General features: G+C 42.9%; 1 protein-coding gene across 2 annotated transcripts in view; it reads left to right on the top strand.

The window, feature by feature from the left end:
- The first annotated feature begins 8,763 nt into the window (after positions 1–8,763).
- The window catches only part of RERG (RAS like estrogen regulated growth inhibitor), a 133,875-nt gene continuing 121,577 nt past the window's right edge, over positions 8,764–21,061 (top strand). The window contains exons 1-2 of one of the 2 annotated variants that reach the window (XM_070790030.1): positions 8,764–8,995; positions 12,770–12,933. In XM_070790030.1, coding sequence (XP_070646131.1) covers positions 12,873–12,933 — 61 coding nt within the window. In that variant the 5' untranslated portion in view covers positions 8,764–8,995; positions 12,770–12,872. The remainder of the gene's footprint in view (positions 8,996–12,769; positions 12,934–21,061) is intronic. The other variant, XM_019961504.2, reaches the window with a different exon arrangement.

Below are 21,061 nucleotides of genomic sequence, written 5' to 3' on the forward strand. Positions count from 1 at the left end.
GAAGAATTAATGCTTTTGAACTGTGGTATTGGAGAAGACTCTTGAGAGTCCCTTGGACTGCAAGGAGATCCAACCAGTCCATCCTAAAGGAAATCAGTCCTGAATATTCATTGGAAGGACTGATGTTGAAGCTAAAATTCCAATACTTTGGCCACCCGATGCAAAGAGCTGACCCATTTGAAAAGACCCTGATGCTGGGAAAGATTGAGGGCAGGAGGAGAAGGGGACGACAGAGGATGAGATGGTTGGATGGCATCACTGACTCAATGGACATGAATTTGAGTAAATTCCGGGATTGGTGATGGACAGGGAGGCCTGGAGTGCTGCAGTCCATGCTGCAAAGGGTCAGACGTGACTGAGCATCCGAACTTAATTGAACGGTGGTAAAGAATCCACCTGCCAATGCAGGAGACACAAGAGAAGCAGGTTCGATCCCTGGATCAGGAAGATCCCCTGGAGTAGGAAAGGGTACCTTGCTCCAGTATCCTTGCCTGGAAAATTCCATGGGCAGAGGAGCCTGGTGGGCTACAGTCCACAGGGCTGCAAAGAGTCGCATGCAACTGTGCACTGTACAGAGCACAGTAAGAAGAGATACCAGGGTCTCTGCAGTCTCACAGAAGAGGTCATGTGAGTACACAGTGAAATAACAGCCACCTAAGAGCCAGCAGAAGAAAAGGCCTCATAATGCAACCTACTTAACCAGAACCTTGATCTTGAAATTCACAGCTTCCAGAACTGTGAGAAATAAATTTCTGTTGTTTACTTTACTCTGTCTGTGGTATTTTGCTATGGCGGCCCAAGCAGACAAATACTAATGTCTGACATTATAGATGATGATTAGAGAAGCTCTGGATCGTGTTCTCTTTCTCAACAGTTTTGTTTCAGCAGGCAGTTAATTTACCGGTGGATTAGCTTGTCCCTCTCAAGGTCTCGCCTTAGTCTTCATTCAGGGGAGGGAATGTATTTCACATTTGCCATTCTTCTTAGATTCCTGTTCTTATTCCCAAGCATGACTCTCACTCCTAGGATAGGGCCCTACTGAGGTCTCAGTCAAAGGTCCAGGATGTTCACCAAGTTCTCTGAACTCTGGCTTGGGTCAACTCCAGTGTCTCTTCGAGGACTCTGAGATCTCTGAAATCTCCGCCCAGCTTTCAGACACCACACAGCTGTTCTTCTCCTAGGTCTCCCAGAGACTCATGAGACAACGTGCAAGCTCATGGACTGGCCAAGGTCCCAGGGGCATGTCTATGCAAATATCTGGAATTCTATCTCTGTGACTATCTTCTACAAGATTTTACATCTGTTCCCAGGCAGAGGGAAAGTCCAGCCATGGCCCAAATCAGATTTTCCTTTGCCTAATATTGAAGCAACTGAGCACGAGCAATATCTAATTAAATAGAGAATAACAACAATAACGCCTATCCACAGACCAAAAAAAAAAAAGTCATTTGCAGCAACAAAATCAGGAAATGGGTTTGATTTCTTGCCATAAAACTTTAAAATGAATCTTCTAATGGAACAAAAGATTATGGTATAGACAGGCTCTGACTTCCTGCAGCAGTTTCAGTGAGTCATGAACTCCTGAGTATTCTCTTCACCAATAATGAATACCTCCAATTTTGGAGAGAAATAAACTGAGCAACTATCCTTTTCCTCTTCTAACAAGAGGGACAGGGTCAGTGGGAATGGCTTAAGAGACAGTGTAGAGGGCTCCGAGAATGAATGGAGACTCTCAAGTCTGGGGGAATCTTTTCTTTGGAATAGTGTGGATCCTGATTGCCTACGCTAAATCCTGGCACTCAGCCATTAACAAGGCTGCACAGAAACTGCAGTGACCTCTCCTCTTTGCTTTATCTTCACATCTCAGCATGATAGACAGAGTGAAATGCTTAGCCCTCAAGCCATGGCTCCACAGTAAAAAACAAACAGGTTTCAGATAAGGGAGGAACAGAGCCAGGAAGAATTGGTTTATTATGTATTGCAGCAAATATGATATCTGATTAAAATAAACAGAAAAATATGTTTTTCAAGAAAAAAGGAGGAAGGGGATTACATACACAAAAGAAGGGTAATAACAAAATAAATTAAAAATATCAAGGAAAGAAACAGTTGAATATACTCCATTATACAATACAGCCCATCCAAGACTTTCTTGAGAACATTACATCAGGAAGAAATGAAAAGGGATGAATCAAAATAATCACGAGTAGAAAAACTACAGTAAAATAATTGAATAAATTTATTTCATTTAAATATAGGACTAAGTTTAAACCCCTTTGGGACTTAGAGTTACAGAACAAATACAGATATTATAAAATCTTGATAAAAAATAATACAGAAGTAAAAATATAGGGAGAGGGATGGGGAAGTAAGAGGCTAATTTCCTCCTTATTAAATGGCAAGAAGTAAACTGACATTGACTAAAATATGTGGTTAAATATGAACCATATAGGGGTTTCCCCTGTAGCTCAGATGGGAAAGAATCCACCTGCAATGTTGGAAACCTGGGTTTGATCCATGGGTCAGGAAGATTTCCTGGAGAAGTAAATGGCAACCCACTCCAGTATTCTTGCCTGGAAAATTCCATGGACAGAAGAGCCTGGCGGGCTATAGTCCATAGGGTCAAAAAGAGTCAGACACGACTGAGAGACTAACATTTTTACTTTCAAAGTGAGTAAATATCTAAAGTGAAGACAAGCTTTTTAAGGTTCACTTTCATTTCTTTATCTTCTGCTTAATTTAGTGTATTTATTAAACTAAAAAATAGCATTTATTTATTATTAAAAGGATATGATGGCCCTCAGCATATCTACATGCCATTTAATATCAGTATATACATCCATTGATTCATTTATGTTCTACAGCATCTTTAATGAGGTTCTCTTATGATAACAATGGTTATTTCTGGATGGCATCATTTGGAGAGTGATTTTCTTCTCTGTATTTTTCAACTACTCCAATTATTTGCAATGAACATGATTAGCAACTACACACACACACACACATTCCAGTCTGTAATGGGTATTTTGGGCTTATACTGATGATTCATCTACTAATTTTGTGTTAGAAGTTTTAACTTAAGCCTGAAGTCAGGCTGAGGGACCAGCGGACAACAAGAGCTCTCTCAAGGGCTATTGCTGCCTAGCAAGCAAATATGCTGCGATATTACTCTCACAGAATACAGGCTACTGAAGATATTGAGGCTTCTCCAGTGGATCAGTGGTAAAGAACTCACCTGTGATACATGAGCCACAGGAGACACGGGTTGGATCCCTGGGTGGGGAAAAATCCCTGGAGGAGGGCATGGAAACCTACTCCAGTATTCTAGCCTGGAGAGTCCCATGGACAGAGGAGCCTGGTCATCTACAGTCCATAGGGGCACAAAAAGTTGGCCATGACTAAAGCGACTGAGCACGCATGTATGTGCTGAAAATATCATACAATGGGTATCAGGCTCCAATATGGCGGCTACTTCTCTGTGGGTACAGCATGTCAAGAGCTGTAGGTATGCCTGCAAGTGCTTCCCTAATGAAAGGGGAATGCTGGCCTACCTACATGGGCTAAGTAGAAGGATGGAGAGAACAGATTTTGTAGACAAGTTCCCGAGAACTGTTATAAAAGAAGCCTGGCTTGGACCCTCTTCAATAATTCCAATTAGGTAAGAGTGGCAAAGTAGGAATTCAACTTAAGTCTCTGTAAGTAGGAAAATAGGTATCTACATATAGATATGCAAATACAGATATTTTTGGTAACTCCTTCCATAAATACTGGAGAAGGAAATGGCAACCCACTCTAGTACTCTTGCCTGGGAAATTCCATGGATGGACAGTCCATGGGGTCACAAAGAGGCAGACACGACTGAGCAAATTCACTTTCTTTTTTCTTTCTTTCCATGAATACAGGGTTTGATAGGAGAGGAAGGTAACATGTGAAACCTAAACACCTTAAAGCCATAGAATTCCACGTAATTGGATTTCTATAAAATTCCATATAATCTACCTGGATCATTCACCATGACAGAAGCTTTGAAAACTTCCTGTATGCTGAGACACTTCAATCTCTCTCTCAGACCTCCTTCCTGAGCTTCAGACTCATATGTTCAACTTCTTACTAGCTATTCTATCCCAAATTAAGCATGTGCAAATAAATCCAATACGTACACTCCCACTTTGTTCTCTTCATTCACTCAACGGTTTTTTGAACACCCACTATGTGCCACCATGATCATAGATCCTGGAGGTACAAAGACAATTATGCTATATCCCTACATTCAGGAACATCAAAGTTTCATGGAGAAGACTGAGAAATAAAAATGAGTACAATGCAAATGTGATAATGGAGCACAGGGTGCTAGGAGACATAGAGTTGGGTCATCTAATGCAAGTGTGTTTTTAGCAGTAGGACATAGGTCTGTGATCAGAAAAGTCACAGAGGAGACAGTATTTGAGATTTCTCAAAGAATTCTTAAGACAACTCCTAAGCTGCAAGGAGATTCCTGCCTCTGTCCCAGACCCAACTGCTCTGGTCAGCGTGGCCCACAACTCATGGCTACAGTGGATTTTCAGGTGAGCTGGCCCTGGAAACAGCCTCCCTGTTTACATCTCTCCCATCAAGAACACACTGCAGATTGTACACTCAGCCCCAGGTCCCTGTCTGCTCTACGTGATAGCTTCCTGGAGTCCACCTGGTATCTTGCGAAGGATACCTATGTTTCAAAGGAAAGAAATAACCTAGGTGTTTCCTGTTCCTCTAACCAGAAGTGTCATAGTCTTTGGAAAATCATTTAACCTCTCTGAAATGCACCTCCTCATCTATGAAAGGATAATAATTTTAAATATGAGTGCTTACCTCAAGGAGTGTATAAATACCAAATGAGATAAGAGATGTGAAAGGTGGTCTAGCATAGCATGACTATTAATTATCATTGCTAGATTTTGAGGACGATGGACAGCGACTTCAATTCAACCATTATAAATGCTGATCTTGCAAGGAGAGTGTGAAGCTTTTGGAAATTTCTCAAATATACAGATATGAATTTCCATTAAATTCAGTATGTGGGTCATGGTGGAGAGGTCTGACAGAACGTGGTCCACTGGAGAAGGGAATGGCAAACCACTTCAGTATTCTTGCATTGAGAACCCCATGAACAGTATGAAAAGGCAAAATGATAAGATACTGAAAGATGAACTCTCCAGATCAGTAGGTGCCCAATTTGCTACTGGAGATCAGTAGGGAAGTAACTCCAGAAATAATGAAGGGATGGAGCCAAAACAACACCCAGTTGTGAATGTGACTGGTGATGGAAGAAAGGTCTGATGCTGTAAGAGCAATATTGCATAGGAACCTGGAATCTTAGGTCCATGAATCAAGGCAAATTGGAAGTGGTCAAACAGGAGATGGCAAGAGTGAATGTCGACATTCTAGGAAGCAGCGAACTAAAATGGACTGGAATGGGCGAATTTAACTCAGATGACCATTATGTCTACTACTGTGGGCAGGAATCCCTCAGAAGAAATGGAGTAGCCATCATGGTCAACAAAAGAGCCCAAAATGCAGTAATTGGATGCAAAATGACAGAACGATCTATGTTCGTTTCCAAGGCAAACCATTCAATATCATGGTAATCCAAGTCTATCCTCTGACCAGTAATGCTGAAGAAGCTAAAGGTGAATGGTTCTATGAAGACCTACAAGACCTTTTAGAACTAACACCCAAAAAAGATGTCCTTTTCATTATAGGGGACTGGAATGTAAAAGTAGGAAGTCAAGAAACACCTGGAGTAATAGGCAAATTTGGCCTTGGAGTACAGAATGAAGCAGGGCAAAGGTTAATAGAGTTTTGCCAAGAGAACACACTGGTCATAGCAAACACCCTCTTCCAACAACACAAGAGAACACTCTACACATGGCCATAATCAGATGGCCAACACCAAAATCAGATTGATTATATTCTTTGCAGCCAAAGATGGAGAAGCTCAATACAGTCAGCAAAAACGAGACCGGGAGCTGACTGTGGTTCAGATTATGAACTCCTTATTGCCAAATTCAGACTTAAATTGAAGAAAATTGGGACAACCACTAGACCATTCAAGTATGACCTAAGCCAAATCCCTTATGATTATACACTGGAAGTCAGAAATAGATTTAAAGGACTGGATCTGATAGAGTGCCTGATGAACTATGGATGAAGGTTTGTGACATTGTACAGGAGACAGGGATCAAGACCATCCCCAAGGAAAAGAAATGCAAAAAAAGCAAAATGGCTGTCTGAGGAGGGCTTATCAATAGCTGTGAAAAGAAGAGAAGTGAAAAGCAAAGGACAAAAGGAAAGATATACCCATCTGAAAGCAGAGTTCCAAAAAATAGCAAGAAGAGATAAGAAAGCCTTTTTCAGTGATCAATGCAAAGAAATAGAGGAAAACAATAGAATGAGAAAGACTAGAGCTCTCTTCAAGAAAATTAGAGATACCAAGGGAATATTTCATGCAAACATGGGCTCAATAAAGGACAGAAATGGTATGAACCTAACAGAAGCAGAAGATATTAAGAAAAGGTGGCAAGAATACACAGGAGTACTATACAAAAAAGTTCTTCATGACCCAGATAATCACAATGATGTGATCACTCACCTAGAGCCAGACATCCTGGAATGTTAAGTCAAGTGGGCCTTAGGAAGCATCACTACAAACAAAGCTAGTGGAGGTGATGGAATTCCAGTTAAACTATTTCAAATCCCAAAAGATGATGCTGTGAATGTGCTACACTCAATATGTCAGCAACTTTGGAAAACTCAGCAGTGGTTACAGGACTGGAAAAGGTCAGTTTTCATTCCAGTCCCAAAGAAAGGCAATGCCAAAGAATGCTCAAACTACCGCACATTTGCATTCATCTCACATGCTAGTAAACTAATGCTCAAAATTCTCCAAGCCAAGCTTCAGCAATAGGTGAACCCTGAACTTCCAGATGTTCAAGCTGGTTTTAGAAAAGGCAGAGGAACCAGAGATCAAATTGCCAACATCTTCTGGATCATGGAAAAAGCAAGAATTCCAGAAAAAGATCTATTTCTGCTTTATTGACTATGCCAAAGCCTTTGACTGTGTGGATCACAATAAACTGTGGAAAATTCTGAAGGAGATAGGAATACCAGACCACCTGACCTGCCTCTTGAGAAACCTATATGCAGGTCAGGAAACAACAGTTAGAACTGGACATGGAACAACAGACTGGTTCCAAATACGAAAAGGAGTACATTAAGGCTGTATATTGTCACCCTGCTTATTTAACTTCTATGCAGAGTACATCATGAGAAATGCTGGACTGGAAGAAGCACAAGCTGGAATCAAGATTGCCAGGAGAAATATCAATAACCTCAGATATGCAGATGACACCACCTTTATGGCAGAAAGTGAAGAAGAACTAAAGAGCCTCTTGATGAAAGTGAAAGAGGACAGTGTAAAAGTTGGCTTAAAGCTCAAAATTCAGAAAACTAAGATCATGGCATCCAGTCATGGATGGCATGGCAAATAGATGGGGAAACAGTGGCTGATTTTATTTGTTTGGGCTCCAAAATCACTGCAGATAGTGATTACAGCCATGAAATTAAAAGATGCTTACTCCTTGGAAGGAAAGTTATGACCAACCTAGATATCATATTAAAAAGCAGAGACATTACTTTGCCAACAAAGGTCTGTTTAGTCAAGGTTATGGTTTTTCCAGTAATCATGTATGGATGTGAGAGTTGGACTATAAAGAAAGCTGAGTGCCGAAGAATTGATGCTTTTGAACTCTGGTGTTGGAGAAGACTGTTGAGAGTCCCTTGGACTGAAAGGAGATCCAACCAGTCCACCCTGAAGGAGACCAGTCCTGGGTGTTCATTGGGAGGATTGATGTTGAAGCTGAAATTCCAATACTTTGGCCACCTCATGCGAAGAACTGACTCATTTGAAAAGACCCTGATGCTGGGAAAGATTGAGGGCAGGAGGAGAAGGGGATGACAGAAGATGAGATGGTTGGATGGCATCACCAACTCAATGGACATGAGTGTGGGTGAACTCCGGGAGTTGGTGATGGACAGGGAGGCCTGGCGCTGCGTGTCATGGGGTCGCAAAGAATTGGACACGATTGAGCGACTGAACTGAAATGATGTCTCTTCTAGCATCTTAGCTTCCAATCTGGCCCAAAATTTCATTCCAACCGTTTACTAGCCTTGGGGACAAGTTTTGCGCTCAGTCGTGTCCAACTCTTTGCGACCCCCATGGACTATAGCGCGCCAGGCTCCTCTGTCCATGGGATTTCCCAGGCAAGAATATTGGAGTGAGTTGCTATCTCCTTCTCCGAGGGATCTTCGCCACCCAGGGATCGACCCCGCGCCTCCTGCATTGCAGGCGGATTCTTTACCGCTGAGCCATCCGGGAAGCCCCAGGACAAGTTATTTATCCTCTGTTTTCTCTTGGGTCTCATGGGGATAATTAAACATGCCTCTAAAGGATGGTGTGAGGATGATTTGAAGGAGGGAATAGAAAACATCACGCACTGGTGCATTCACACGCGAGGTTTTAACCAAGGGACGAGGTCCTTCTGTGAGAACCCAGAAGCCGGGAACTGAGGGGGGCCAAGCGAAGAGTGTCTCGGGTGCGGCGAAGGCGGGTATATGGATGCTCACACTCTGCAGCTGGAGGCAGCCTCGAGGGGGGAACCTGGCGCTGGCGCCGGTAGGGGGCGCCGGAGCGCCGCACTGCAGCATCCCGGCGGCCTCCCGGGCTGAGCTCGCGTCCTGCCGCAGTCCCTCGGCCGCTAGTCGGAGCGAGCGGCAGCGAGGAGACCCCGGCCGCTCCGCCAGCGCTTGCCGCCGCTCCCACCCACGATCTCAGCCCAGCGGCTGGGAAACGCCCCCCGCAGACTGCGCTGCGCAACGTGGGAGGGTTAGCGGTCCCGGGGACCGGCTTCCGAACTTGCCAGGGGACCGCAGCTCTCCCGGGCCTGGAGAGTGTGAACAGGTGAGTGTAATGCACGTGCCCAGGTGGCCCTTTCGGGATGACTTCCTGCAAACCCTTCGGAGCCCCTGAACGCTCGGCCTCTGGGGGCGGTCCTCTTGGTCCCTGGGTCCTCCCAGGCAGGGGTTGGGGGTCGCCGAGAGGGTGATGTGAGCGCCAACGCCGGGGGCTTAACAGCACCCTCCGTTCGGGGCTAAGATCAGAAATGCCTTTTTGACTCAGGTTCCATCCGCCGCCTAGATTGAGAGCAAGTGACCTGCAGTCCACCATGGGCTTGTTTATCATTCCAGGATACCTGTTGCTTTCTGAGCAACGCTATAGCCAGGGGTCTCCTACAATCTTCCTCGTCCCCGTGCGTGCTGCGTTGTGATAAGATGAGGGACAATTCCTGGTAATGAGACTGGCAAAACTTGGTTTCAGAGCTAGAGAAGGAGTGGCCCAAAGAGAATCTCATCCCACCGTCAGATTAGAGTCTTTGTTTCCCTAAATACCTGCACTTTATTTTGATGAGACCATAAACACAGAAGTTGAAACAACTATTACCTTATAAAGATGCTTGTGTTTCCCACCTCCCCGCCCCCCCCACCCCAAGAAGATGTAGAAAGCAAGGACTGTGGTAAGTATAATAGTTTAGGGATTTACTGTGAATAAATTTTTTTTAAAAAATAAATAAGATCAGCTTATTAGTGAACTAAATATCATAGGCCTATTGGATTGTAAGCTCTTTGAAGATGACCATTTGTGATTAGCATGTATGTGGGATGAATCAATGCATGCATTAACAGTAACAGAATTTGGAGTCTTCCTAAGCTTTCTTTTGGTACCTTTCTGTTTCGGAAAAAGATCAATACACCTTTAATCCCTCAAATGAACCTCTTACCTGTGATTTTAGCTTTAGTAGTGACAGAAACTGAGAATTTTTTGTTCTATTAAAACACTGTCCACCTAAAAACTGAACAGCAGCTTCGAGACACAGACAGAAGACTTCTGCCCAACAACATGAAAATGAATGTTTTCTTCCATCCATGTTATGGAAGGTCTTGGATCTTGAATTATTTTGAACATCAGAGACTTGGCAACAGGTCCCTTATTAATACAACTGACACATTTATCTTTGTTTCCTGTCTTTATCAAATGTAACTTTTTCACATATTCATGTGAGAAAATGTTCAAAGATGTATGTCAGTTTTGTGTCTCCCTTTAAGGGGTTTTTCTTAACATAACCTAAAATTGATGCTAAGTAGCTGTATCTTTATTACGTTATATATGAAACATTCAACCCACACAATTTCTCTTTCTTATGTGAAGTTCCTATGCCTCTGAGGCCATTTGGGAATTACTGAAAAACTTGACTTAACAAGTGTTTGTTTATTTTTTTCAAATTACATTTGATGGCTACTCTCTTGAAGCATAAATCAAATAGTAAATTATTTGGATTTTTATGGGCATGGGAATGAGCAGTCCTGCATGAGATAGCAAATTGCTGTTTATACAAGCTCCAGACACTTGCATGTTCTATGTTTCAAAGAAATGCTTGCCATTCTTATTTGGAATTCATTTAGTTAATATATCTCAATAGATTATGCTTCTGTGATGCTTCTGTGATGAAGCACTGAACCTTAAACACAGAGGCCTTTTCTTAATGAATGCACATAAAATGACAACAAAGTTCTTTTATCTTTAGCTGAAAGTGTAGGACTGGACACATTACAGATGTTACAACTTCTGTGTTTTGTGCTACTAATGATCACGAAGGAGTTTTTTCATTATTTTGATGAAGTAAACAGCAGCCAATGCTAATGTTGACCTTTCTGTCCTTCGGAGGAAGCTCTGACACTGTGGAAGTCAGCAAATACATAATTTGTGAGGCAGAGGTCAGTGGTTTAGATGCATAGGGAAGGAAACAATTACATGTTAATGTCTTTGTAGAAATACTTTTTCAGGAGAACTTTTCCTTTTTTTCTTTCTCTGGAAAAGCTCTTTTAGAAAATTTGTAAATGCCAAAACCCTGGCAGGAGCGGTTCATATGTTTAGATAACAGACTTGAAAGTGAAGTCTTGTATTTAAGATGAAAACATCGATTGCAGAAGTTCAGAATGGAGAAGCCTGCAGTTCATGTGAAAAATGTGAGCCTTAATATGAATATAACCACCATGCCTTGATGAAGAGGAAGAATCCCATGAAACTTGTGCTGGGTCATTTGTCAGGTCACATTTCAAGGGGTTGAATGCAAAGGATGCCATGTTTTTAGAGTGATTAAAATGGCAAATGCCAGAGAAGGGAGCTGCATATGGTCAAGAGGGAAGGTGAGGGTCAAAAAGCATAAACAAGAACAGACGTCTCTGTGTAGAACCAAGGAAGAGGACTGGTCTCACTTTCCTAGAAGGTAGAAGTCTAGAATGGGACAAAGGCTCCTAGTAATTGCTAGGTACTTGAAGGGCTCTGAGTGAAAGAAAATAAAAAGTTGATGTTATGCTGCTCCTCCCCTCACTCCTGGAAGTGGTAAATTCGACCCTGAGTGGTTATTAGATGGTTGCCTGGTCATATGAAAGGGCTCCTGTGATGGCTGGAGGATTTTTTTTTTCCATTAACTCCAAGACTTTCCAATTTTACATTTCCATGGTACCAAGGACCTTGGCGTCATTCCTAAAGCACCCATAATATAAAGTGGGCTTGCATCCGTGCTAAGTTGCTTCAGTTGTGTCTGACTTTGTGTGACCCTATGGACTGTAGCCTTCCAGGCTCTTCTGTCCAGGGTATTCTTCAGGCAAGAATACTGGAGGAGTTGCAGTGCTCTCCTCCAGGGGGTCTTCAGGGACTGAACCTGCATCTCTTAACGTCTCCTGCATTGGCAGGCAGATTCTTTCCCACTAGTGCCACCTGGGAAGCTTACGTTTACATAATATCACTTACCAGGTGGTACTAGTGGTGAAGAATCTGCCTGCCAGTGCAGGAGACATGCAGGAGACGGGGGTTCTGATCTCTGGGTCAGGAAGATCCCCTTGGAGGAGAAAATGGCAACCAACTCCAGTAGTCTTGTCTAGAGAATCCCATGGACAGAGGAGCCTGGCAGGCTACAGTTCATGGGGTCACAAGGAGAGACATGACTGAGCACCCAAGTATTAGGACAATGCTATAAACTAATGTACTTGAGGTTGTTATAATAGCATTTATCTTTTGTGTTCCAGGGCATTGTGCCTAGGAAAATGTAAAAATATCTAGATGTTATGTATCAGTTTTAGAAATGTGGGTATCTGTCATATGACTTGACCTTGTGATCTAGTGAATGGAGATAAAACTTAAACCTTGAAAGGCAAATTCAATCATATTACAGTGGGGTTAGCTAGTAGAAATGTGTATTAGTCAGCCCAAAGGGAAATAGAATTCCAAATGTGACTGTCCCCATCGTGTGTGTTTGTATATTGGGTATTTACAGGCACATGATAAATACTTATATTTACAGACAAGGATTTGTTATCAATTACTGACATAAAACATTCTTTGAGGAAGTGCTTTTGAAAATGCTATCTTATGTAAAAAAAAAAAGAAAAAAGGTATGTTTTAGAACCAGACAGATTGAAGAGCAAGTCCTGGAACTATCATTTTTTAGTTGAGTGGTTTACAGTAAATTCCTCGAGCCCTCTTGCAGGATTGTGGTGGCGATCACAAGATCAAAGATACTGATCAAGTCAATGATTCTGGTACATAGAAGATGCTTAATAAATATGAAATTCTTTCTCCAGTCATTTGTGAATTCGCAAATCTCTTTTGTTTAAGGATTGCAGATTTACCATGCTATGGTGAATCCCAGGGCTGGAACCACAAAGATCTTCTCAGCTCTTTAGTTTGAACCACAGGGAATTGTCTACCAGCACCCAGCATGGCTAAAAGTGCAGAGGTCAAACTGGCAATATTTGGGAGAGCAGGCGTGGGCAAGTCAGGTAAGGTGTTTGTTGTGGTGGTGGTAGTAGTGTGTGTGTGTCTTTGTGTGTCTTTGTTACTGACTCAGCGGGCGGGGGGAGGGGAAGGGGCGGTTGGCATATCTCCTATTCTCCTATGTGGCTCTATTAGAATTCTCTTTAACTCAGATTTTCATTTTGCATAATCAGGTTTTATGTCCGCTTTTGCTTCTTTATGGTAAAGCAGCGCTGTTAATAATACACAAGGCAATGGATACGTCAGAGGTCTTGATATTCCAAGGAACGATGTCCGACTTCCAGAGAAATAAGATTGGATAAATTAAAAAATACATTTGCTCTTTTTTTTTTTTTTGTCTATATGAAATCCTGAGGGGCCAATGTAATATCTCATCAATCTCGATATGCTCAGCAACCGGCTCAATGTCAAGCATGTGTTGAGTGCTGAATAAATGCGTCTTTACAAGGAGAAGAATTCTATTATTGTTATCCAAAGCAGGGTTTGACTGCTTGTTGCTCAAAAGTCAATAAAGAGGACAGATTGGTCGAAAGGAAAGTTTGCTTTATTTTGGATTCTGGCAACCAGGCAGGGAGAGAGGACATCTGTCTAAAGGCTGACTCCCCTGCACCCCAATCAGGGCACATGAATTTTTATAGACAGAGGGAGGGGGCTACATGCAGGGACCACACAGTCAGCTCTAACAGTCATCTTGAAATTGGTCATCAGTGGTCTGACCAGCATCATCTTGATTGTTTTTAGTACAGTTAATTTTCAGTTCCCTGGGTCAGTTTGTTTCCATGTCCTTGAGGCCAATTCTCAGAATTCCAGTACTCTTGCCTGGAAAATCCCATGGATGGAGGAGCCTGGTAGGCTGCAGTCCATGGGGTCGCTAAAAGTCGGGTACGACTGAGCAACTTCACTTTTACTTTTCACTCTCATGCATTGGAGAAGGAAATGGCAACCCACTCCAGTATTCTTGCCTGGAGAATCCCAGGGACAGAGGAGCCTTGTGGGCTGCCGTCTATGGGGTCGCACAGAATCGGACACGACTGAAGCGACTTAGCAGCAGCAGCAGCAGCAGCAGCATGTCACAGCTACAGTCTGGTCATCCTGTAGTTAATCACTCCACCTGGTAGGGCTTTCAGTATCTATAAGACAGCTCACAGGATATGGCTCAGAATCTTATCTACAACCCTTGAGAAGGAACTAAGGGTCCTTGACTTTGCTTAATGACGACATTATTATTATTTGGTCTCCTCTGACTGTTTTCCTTTGTTTCTGCATGTTCTCACTTCTCTGATTAAATGTATTCTTTGGCTAAAGTTTTTCCACAGACAAAAGGCAGGCAGAGGACATGGGGGGAAGGGCCATAGGGTTCTGCTTCATTTCGTTGTCACTCGACACATCTAAAATCAGGGAGGACTGTGAAGGCTGGGATGTGTCTGAGCTCAAGTGAGACAGATATTGCCAGCACCTCTAGGGTGAATTTAAATGACCAGATTGTGGTGCTTCTCAGTAACTGAGAACCTTTAGTGTTCCACACCTGAGGAAAGGTTTGCAGACCTTTCAGGTAAAGGGCAAAATGGTGGAAGTGAAAAATGTGTCTAGTCCAACTTGAAAAACAGATCTCAGATTTTATAATTAAAGAGTGCTAAGCAGGTGTTGCTAAAATGCCAGGGTAATGTGCTTTTTCAGAGAACGTTGCTTTAGTCTCTTACCAGAAGAAAGACTCATAATTGACTTTGTCCACTGACCTTTTCAGAGAAGGCAATGGCACCCCACTCCAGTACTCTTGCCTGGAAAATCCCATGGATGGAGGAGCCTGGTAGGCTGCAGTCCATGAGGTCGCTAAGAGTCGGACATGACTGAGCGACTTCACTTTGACTTTTCACTTTCATGCATTGGAGAAGGAAATGGCAACCCACTCCAGTGTTCTTGCCTGGGGAATCCCAGGGATGGGGGAGCCTGGTAGGCTGCCGTCTATGGGGTTGCACAGAGTCGGACACGACTGAAGCGACTTAGCAGCAGCAGCAGCAACTGAGCTTTTGGTTCTCAAGAAAGGGCTCTAACAGATATAGCGTGTGTGTGTTCATAGACAGAAGCCTGTTCAGATCATCCAATACAACAGGTCATCCATATAGTCTTAAACACTTACATCGTTGTTGTTGTTCAGTCATTAAGTCATGTCTGACTCTTCGCAACACCATAGACTGTAGCCCACTAGGCATCCCTGTCCTCCACTATCTCTCGAAGTTTGCTCAAATTCATATCCCAAACATATATGAGCAGTCATTAATTCTGTGACCAACCTCTCTTTCCAAATCGGCTCTCTGGTTTCATTTCAGCAGTAAATACTGCCTGCTGTAAGTCTTTCTCTCTCTTTTTCTCTTAATTTTCTTGAGAGGGCTCTTTGCCATCACTGTTTCCTCCCACTTGCTATTTGCTTTGGCCTTTGGCAGAAACCAGGTAAAGAAAGTAGTAGACGGTTGGCAAGGTTAAGAAACTTCCAGCCTTCACAAGCTCTAAGATTGTTAAACTCCTCCCTATTCATCTTAGTTTCCTGATGGCAAGCATGCATGCTTGCTTCCATGCATGCTAAGTTGCCTCAGTCGTGTCCGACTCTTTGTGACCCTATGGACTGTAGCCTGCCAGGCTCCTCTGTCATTGAGATTCTCCAGGCAAGAATACTGGAGTGGGTTGCCATGCGCTCCTCCAGAGGAACTTCCTGACCCAGGGATCAAGCCCGTGTATCTTATGCTGCCTGCATTGTCGGGGGTGTTCTTTACCACTAGCGCCACCTGGGAAGCCTTCCTGATGGTGTGAGAACCTAACTTTTGTAGCTGGTGGAATGATCTGAAGAATGAGGAGAGTGTTTCATTGAGTGGAGGATGAGGGTGAGGCAGTGTGTGGGAAGATCCGTTCTGCCCACAAGAGCTGGCCTGAATTTTCACCAGTGAGGGATCAAGGGTTAGAGCTCACTGTTTAACATCCATTCATTCACAATTTAACACAGGCAATAAGGGAAGGGGAATTTTTAAACCTTATGTCATCACCAAAAGAAAGTCTACATGCTTTGGAAAGTGAATCATGAAAATAAAAATACAGTTGAGAGAACCACTTACTTTCTGTTCCGTATGCATGCTGCGTGCTGAGTTGCTTCAGTCATGTCTGACTCTGTGCGATAGTATGGACTGTAGCCCACCAGGCTCCTCTGTCCATGGAATTCTCCAGGTAAGGATACTGGAGTGGGTTGCCGTGCGCTCCTCCAGGGGATCTTTCTGACCCAGGGATTGAACCTACATCTCTGACATCTCCTGCATTGGCAGGCAGGTTCTTTACCACTGTCATCACCTGGGAAACCCTTGTACCCTATAACCATCCCTTTTTCATCTGTATTATCTCTTAACAAACTGGGTGTCTCCTTCTGTCAAGACTGATCCATCAGTCAGAGCATAGACCTCAGCTGGCTTTGTCTTCCCCAAAGTAGTTTCAATCCTTGTCTCAAGGATTCCTCTCATTCTCTACCGACCTTTTTGCCTGAGCATTTCTTTGTCCACCACTCCATCTTTTTCTTTTCTCCAAGGTTATTGAACATGGGCTCTGGCCTCAGTGTCTTAACTTTTTTTTGACTTCCTGTTCATTGCTTAAACATCTTTCACTGTGATCATACTGCTAAAACTGATTTTACAAAAGTCAGGGCTTCCCAAGTGACCCAGTGGTAAAGAATCCGCCTGCCAGTGCAGGAGACGCAAGAGATGAGGGTTTGATTTCTGGGTCGGGAAGATCCCCTGGAGGAGGAAATGGCAACCCACTCCAGTATTCTTGCCTGAAAAATCCTGTGGACAGAGGAACCTGTTGGCCTACAGTCCATGGGGTTTCAAAGAGTTGGATATGACTGACCACACACACACCACTGATCAATAACCAACCAATCTAATGAATCTTTCCCAGTTCTTAGAACTCTTGTTACCATTTAACACTACTGCTTACTCTTTCCTAAAACTCCTGCCTTCCCAGGCTCCCATTACATCACCCTGCTTGGCTTTCCTGCCACCTCTTTTTTGACCCTAAGCAGCTGTTTCAGGGCTGCTGTTTACTGGCCTACCTCTCAAAGATCGGGGCTTCCAGGTTCCACATACTATTCTCTGGTCCTCACGTTCCATACCCTCAGGGAATACCTGCACAAGAAGTCCACATTCTGCCGACCTTGGTTTTAATTTATGGAAAGTGCAGAAGTGGAACTTGTTTGTTAAGGTCCTTCCCAAGTCTTAAATCCTATGATTCTTGATTAATAACTTTTCTTTGGACTGCTCTCTCATTCCACCTTATATACATTCTGCCATGGGTGTTTATTTTCGTTTAGGTTAAGATGACAATGATAGACCACATGCCTTTAAACAATTGCCTTTTTGTCTGTCATCTATAAACAGGCAGTGTTTTCCTATTTCAACATGAGACTGTTTTCCCGAGACCTTGTAACCACACCTCCCATTTAAAAAGAAGTGCTGGTTTAACTTATGTGTGGGAGTCAGTTCTGAGACCTAGTTCTGAGACCTTTTCCCAGAGTTCAGTGAAAACAACCACAGAGGACTTGATAACCTATCAGCTTTGAAACCAGACTCTAGCCATGGTGAATTCATGTTTATTCTAGTTCTTTATTAATATGGATTGCTCATCTCTGCCTTGTCATTGTACTCTACCTTCACCTTCCTGTTGTACAGATTGTATCTGTTTTGTAAGTAACTTTTGCGTTTTTTTCAGTCTGCAAGAAATTATACCTTCTGGAATGTATTTGGCTCCTCACCTACTCAAATGCCTCCCCAAATGACCATGATCTACCTGTGGGCTCAAACAATCCATTTCTTACCAAACACCCAGCGGAAAAAGTATTCCTAGGAAGGGCGGGCCAGCAGGTGACCTTGGAGTGGTAGAAACTGGGTGTCTCTGCTTTGAACCTGGGTCTAAGTGTCAGACACGACTTGGCAACTGAACAACAGCTGTGTGAATTGCTTCAGAGGCTCCAAACCTGACATGGCCTATCTGCTTTCCCCCACACTCAATACCAATTTGGAATTTAGTGTGCTTAGTTACTCAGTCATGTCCAACTCTTTGAGACCCCTTGGACTGTAGCCCACCAGGCACCTCTGTTCATGGGATTCTCCATGCAAGAATTCTGGAGTGGGTAGCCATTTCCTTCTCTAGGGGGTCTTCCTGACCCAGGGATTGAACCCAAGTCTCCTGCATTGCAAGCAGATTCTGTACAGTCTGAATCTCCAGGGAAGCCCAGGCATTTAGGGTAAATAAGACCAATTGTCTACTTGCTAACAGTGGCTTGGGTGGCCTGGAGTCAAGTGCAAAAGCCCCTGAGTCCTACTGTTAGGTCTGACTCCCAGTTCTACACTTTATTAGCTGTGTGAACTTGGCAACTTTGACACGGCACTTAAATCCTCAATTTCTGCAATTATACAAAGATTATAATAGTGCCTATCTCAAAGAGTTGTTGTTAGAACTGAGTGAAATATTATACACAAGTTTTTTAGATTGGTATCCGGCACAGCGTACGTGCTCAAGTATATTACAGTTTTCAAGGTGTGCCCTTTAAGTTTGTTAGTTAGTTGTCTAATGAAAACATCCAAAGATATGTTTCTACTCAAGTGAGTGTTTGGGTTTTCATTAAAAGTCAGAAAACTTATAATAACAAAATTCTGTATCACTGCTCAGCACGCACACACACACACACACTTTCTGTCTCTCTCTTCTTAAATCCACCGTCTGGTTTATGTCAATTACAGCTTGACCACTGATGATCATAACAATACTTCTCCTGGCTAATATCTTGGAAATCTTGGGGAAAAACAGCCAGAAATATTTTGGTGTCCTTAATAAATTAAACCTCTTAAATTTGAAAGCGCTTCTGGTATGTAGTTGATGGCTTCCTAAGCCCAGGTAACAGATAAGCCCTCCATGTTTAAAACAGACTTTAACGGTAACCAGAACTCTTTGGTTGACAGGTTGACATTAGACGCGTCAGCACGGACGAAATTTAATAATGTGTTAATTACCAAACACATGGGGTATGTCTGTGTGTGTCTGTGCATTGCAGTATTTACAGGGTCTTTTGGATCAGGAAGATTCTTCTTCCTTCTGTCTAGTCTTGGCAGTTCTTGCAGTCCTGTCTTCAAGTGATCTTTCTGGCTTAGCAAGCTCACTGGTTCAGCATGGGGAGCACTGTGTGGATGCTTCAAAGTGTAGAGTCAAGGGAAGCCCCGAGTTTTCCCAACCCTTTCCTTTTTCTGTTGCCCCAGCAGAGCAAATGTTTTTCTTCTCTGGCTAAGGATAAGGCAGCCAGTAATAACATTGCATGTAGGACATAGATTTTCCTTACATGTTTGCAGCAGCCTCTAATGTGACAAGTAATGAAAGCAAAAAGACCTGTTGTAAAACCTAGAATGCACACCATATTTATTATGTAAATGCTTCCTGGATTCACAGTATTCAAATAGGTAGTATGTGTGGGAGGAGCCGGAACAGTAACAACTGAAATTTTTAGCTCCGTTTCACAGTTGACATTCTCATTTTAGGACTGAAATATTGTGTGCCTTACCTAAATATATTTCTTGAAAGGGCTAGTCTCAAAGTTAATGGAGTAACGCTTGTTCTCTAATTCAAAAGCCAGTTGATTCACTCATCCGTGAAGGCCTAAGTGCATAGATTCAGATTGCTGGGCTGTAAATTGGGGTGCCAAATGCAAACAAGCATGTCATACCGTTTCCCTTGGCACAAAGAGATTTCTTTTTTCTCTTCCCGTCTCTTGCTCTTGTTTGATTTTCCCTCTCTCTCAATTACAAAAAGTTTTGAAAAGTTCTTTTCATTTTTTCTTCAAGTAGGACAGGCAAGGACAATGCTGATTTTAAGTGTAACTCTTCCAATATGTATCGGACACTGCTTTAATATGTATGTGTCCTTTGTGGCTGAGTTATGTTCATGAGATCACATATAATTAATGTATTAAATAAGAACAATATTAGTGGTGTCTTTGGTAGGTCAATTTCCTTAATGCTATAGAACTAAGCTTTATGTTTTAGAACTTTTTCTTTACCCAAGTAGTTGCTGCTGCTGCTGCTAAGTTGCTTCAGTCGTGTCCGACTCTGTGCGACCCCATAGACGGCAGCCCACCAGTCTTCCCCGTCCCTGGGATTCTCCAGGCAAGAACACTGGAGTGGGTTGCCATTTCCTTCTCCAAGTAGTTACACCAGTCTATATCCTTCATTTATACTGAACAGTGTAGTATGATGCTTCTTAAACATTGTCTCCAAGGTACTTTACAAAAGAAGGAGAAGGGGACTTTCCTGGTGATCCAGTGGTTAAGACTTTGCTTTCCAATGCAGGGGCTGTGGGTTTGACCTCTTATATGTAAACTAAGGTCTCATATGCCTTGAGGCTGAAAAACCAAAACATGAAACAGAAATAATATTGTCACAAATTCAATAAAAACTTTAAAAACAGGCCACATCAAAAAAATCTTAAAAAAATAAATAAATAAAGGGAGGAGAAAGATCTAGGGGATTGGGTCATATAAGCATCTCATTACAGTCACGTAATTCTATTGCATGTTTTATTGATTACATAAATATAGGCAAAATTTAATATCAATAGTAACCTAGATAACATATTCAAAAGCAGAGATATTACTTTGCCAACAAAGGTTCGTCTAGTCAAGGCTGTGGTTTTTCCTGTGGTCATGTATGGATGTGAGAGTTGGACTGTGAAGAAGGCTGAGCGCCAAAGAATTGATGCTTTTGAACTGTGGTGTTGGAGAAGACTCTTGAGAGTCCCTTGGACTGCAAGGAGAGCCAACCAGTCCATTCTAAAGATCAGTCCTGGGTTTTCTTTGGAAGGAATGATGCTAAAGCTGAAACTCCAGTACTTTGGCCACCTCATGCAAAGAGTTGACTCATTGGAAAAGACTCTGATGCTGGGAGAGATTGGGGGCAGGAGGAGAAGGGGACGACAGAGGATGAGATGGCTGGATGGCATCACTGACTCGATAGACGTGAGTCTGAGTGAACTCCGGGAGTTGGTGATGGACAGGGAGGCCTGGCGTGCTGCAATTCATGGGGTCGCAAAGAGTCAGACATGACTGAGTGACTG

This window comes from Bos indicus, chromosome 5 (genome assembly GCF_029378745.1).
Source record: "Bos indicus isolate NIAB-ARS_2022 breed Sahiwal x Tharparkar chromosome 5, NIAB-ARS_B.indTharparkar_mat_pri_1.0, whole genome shotgun sequence".
Classification (NCBI taxonomy): domain Eukaryota; kingdom Metazoa; phylum Chordata; class Mammalia; order Artiodactyla; family Bovidae; genus Bos; species Bos indicus.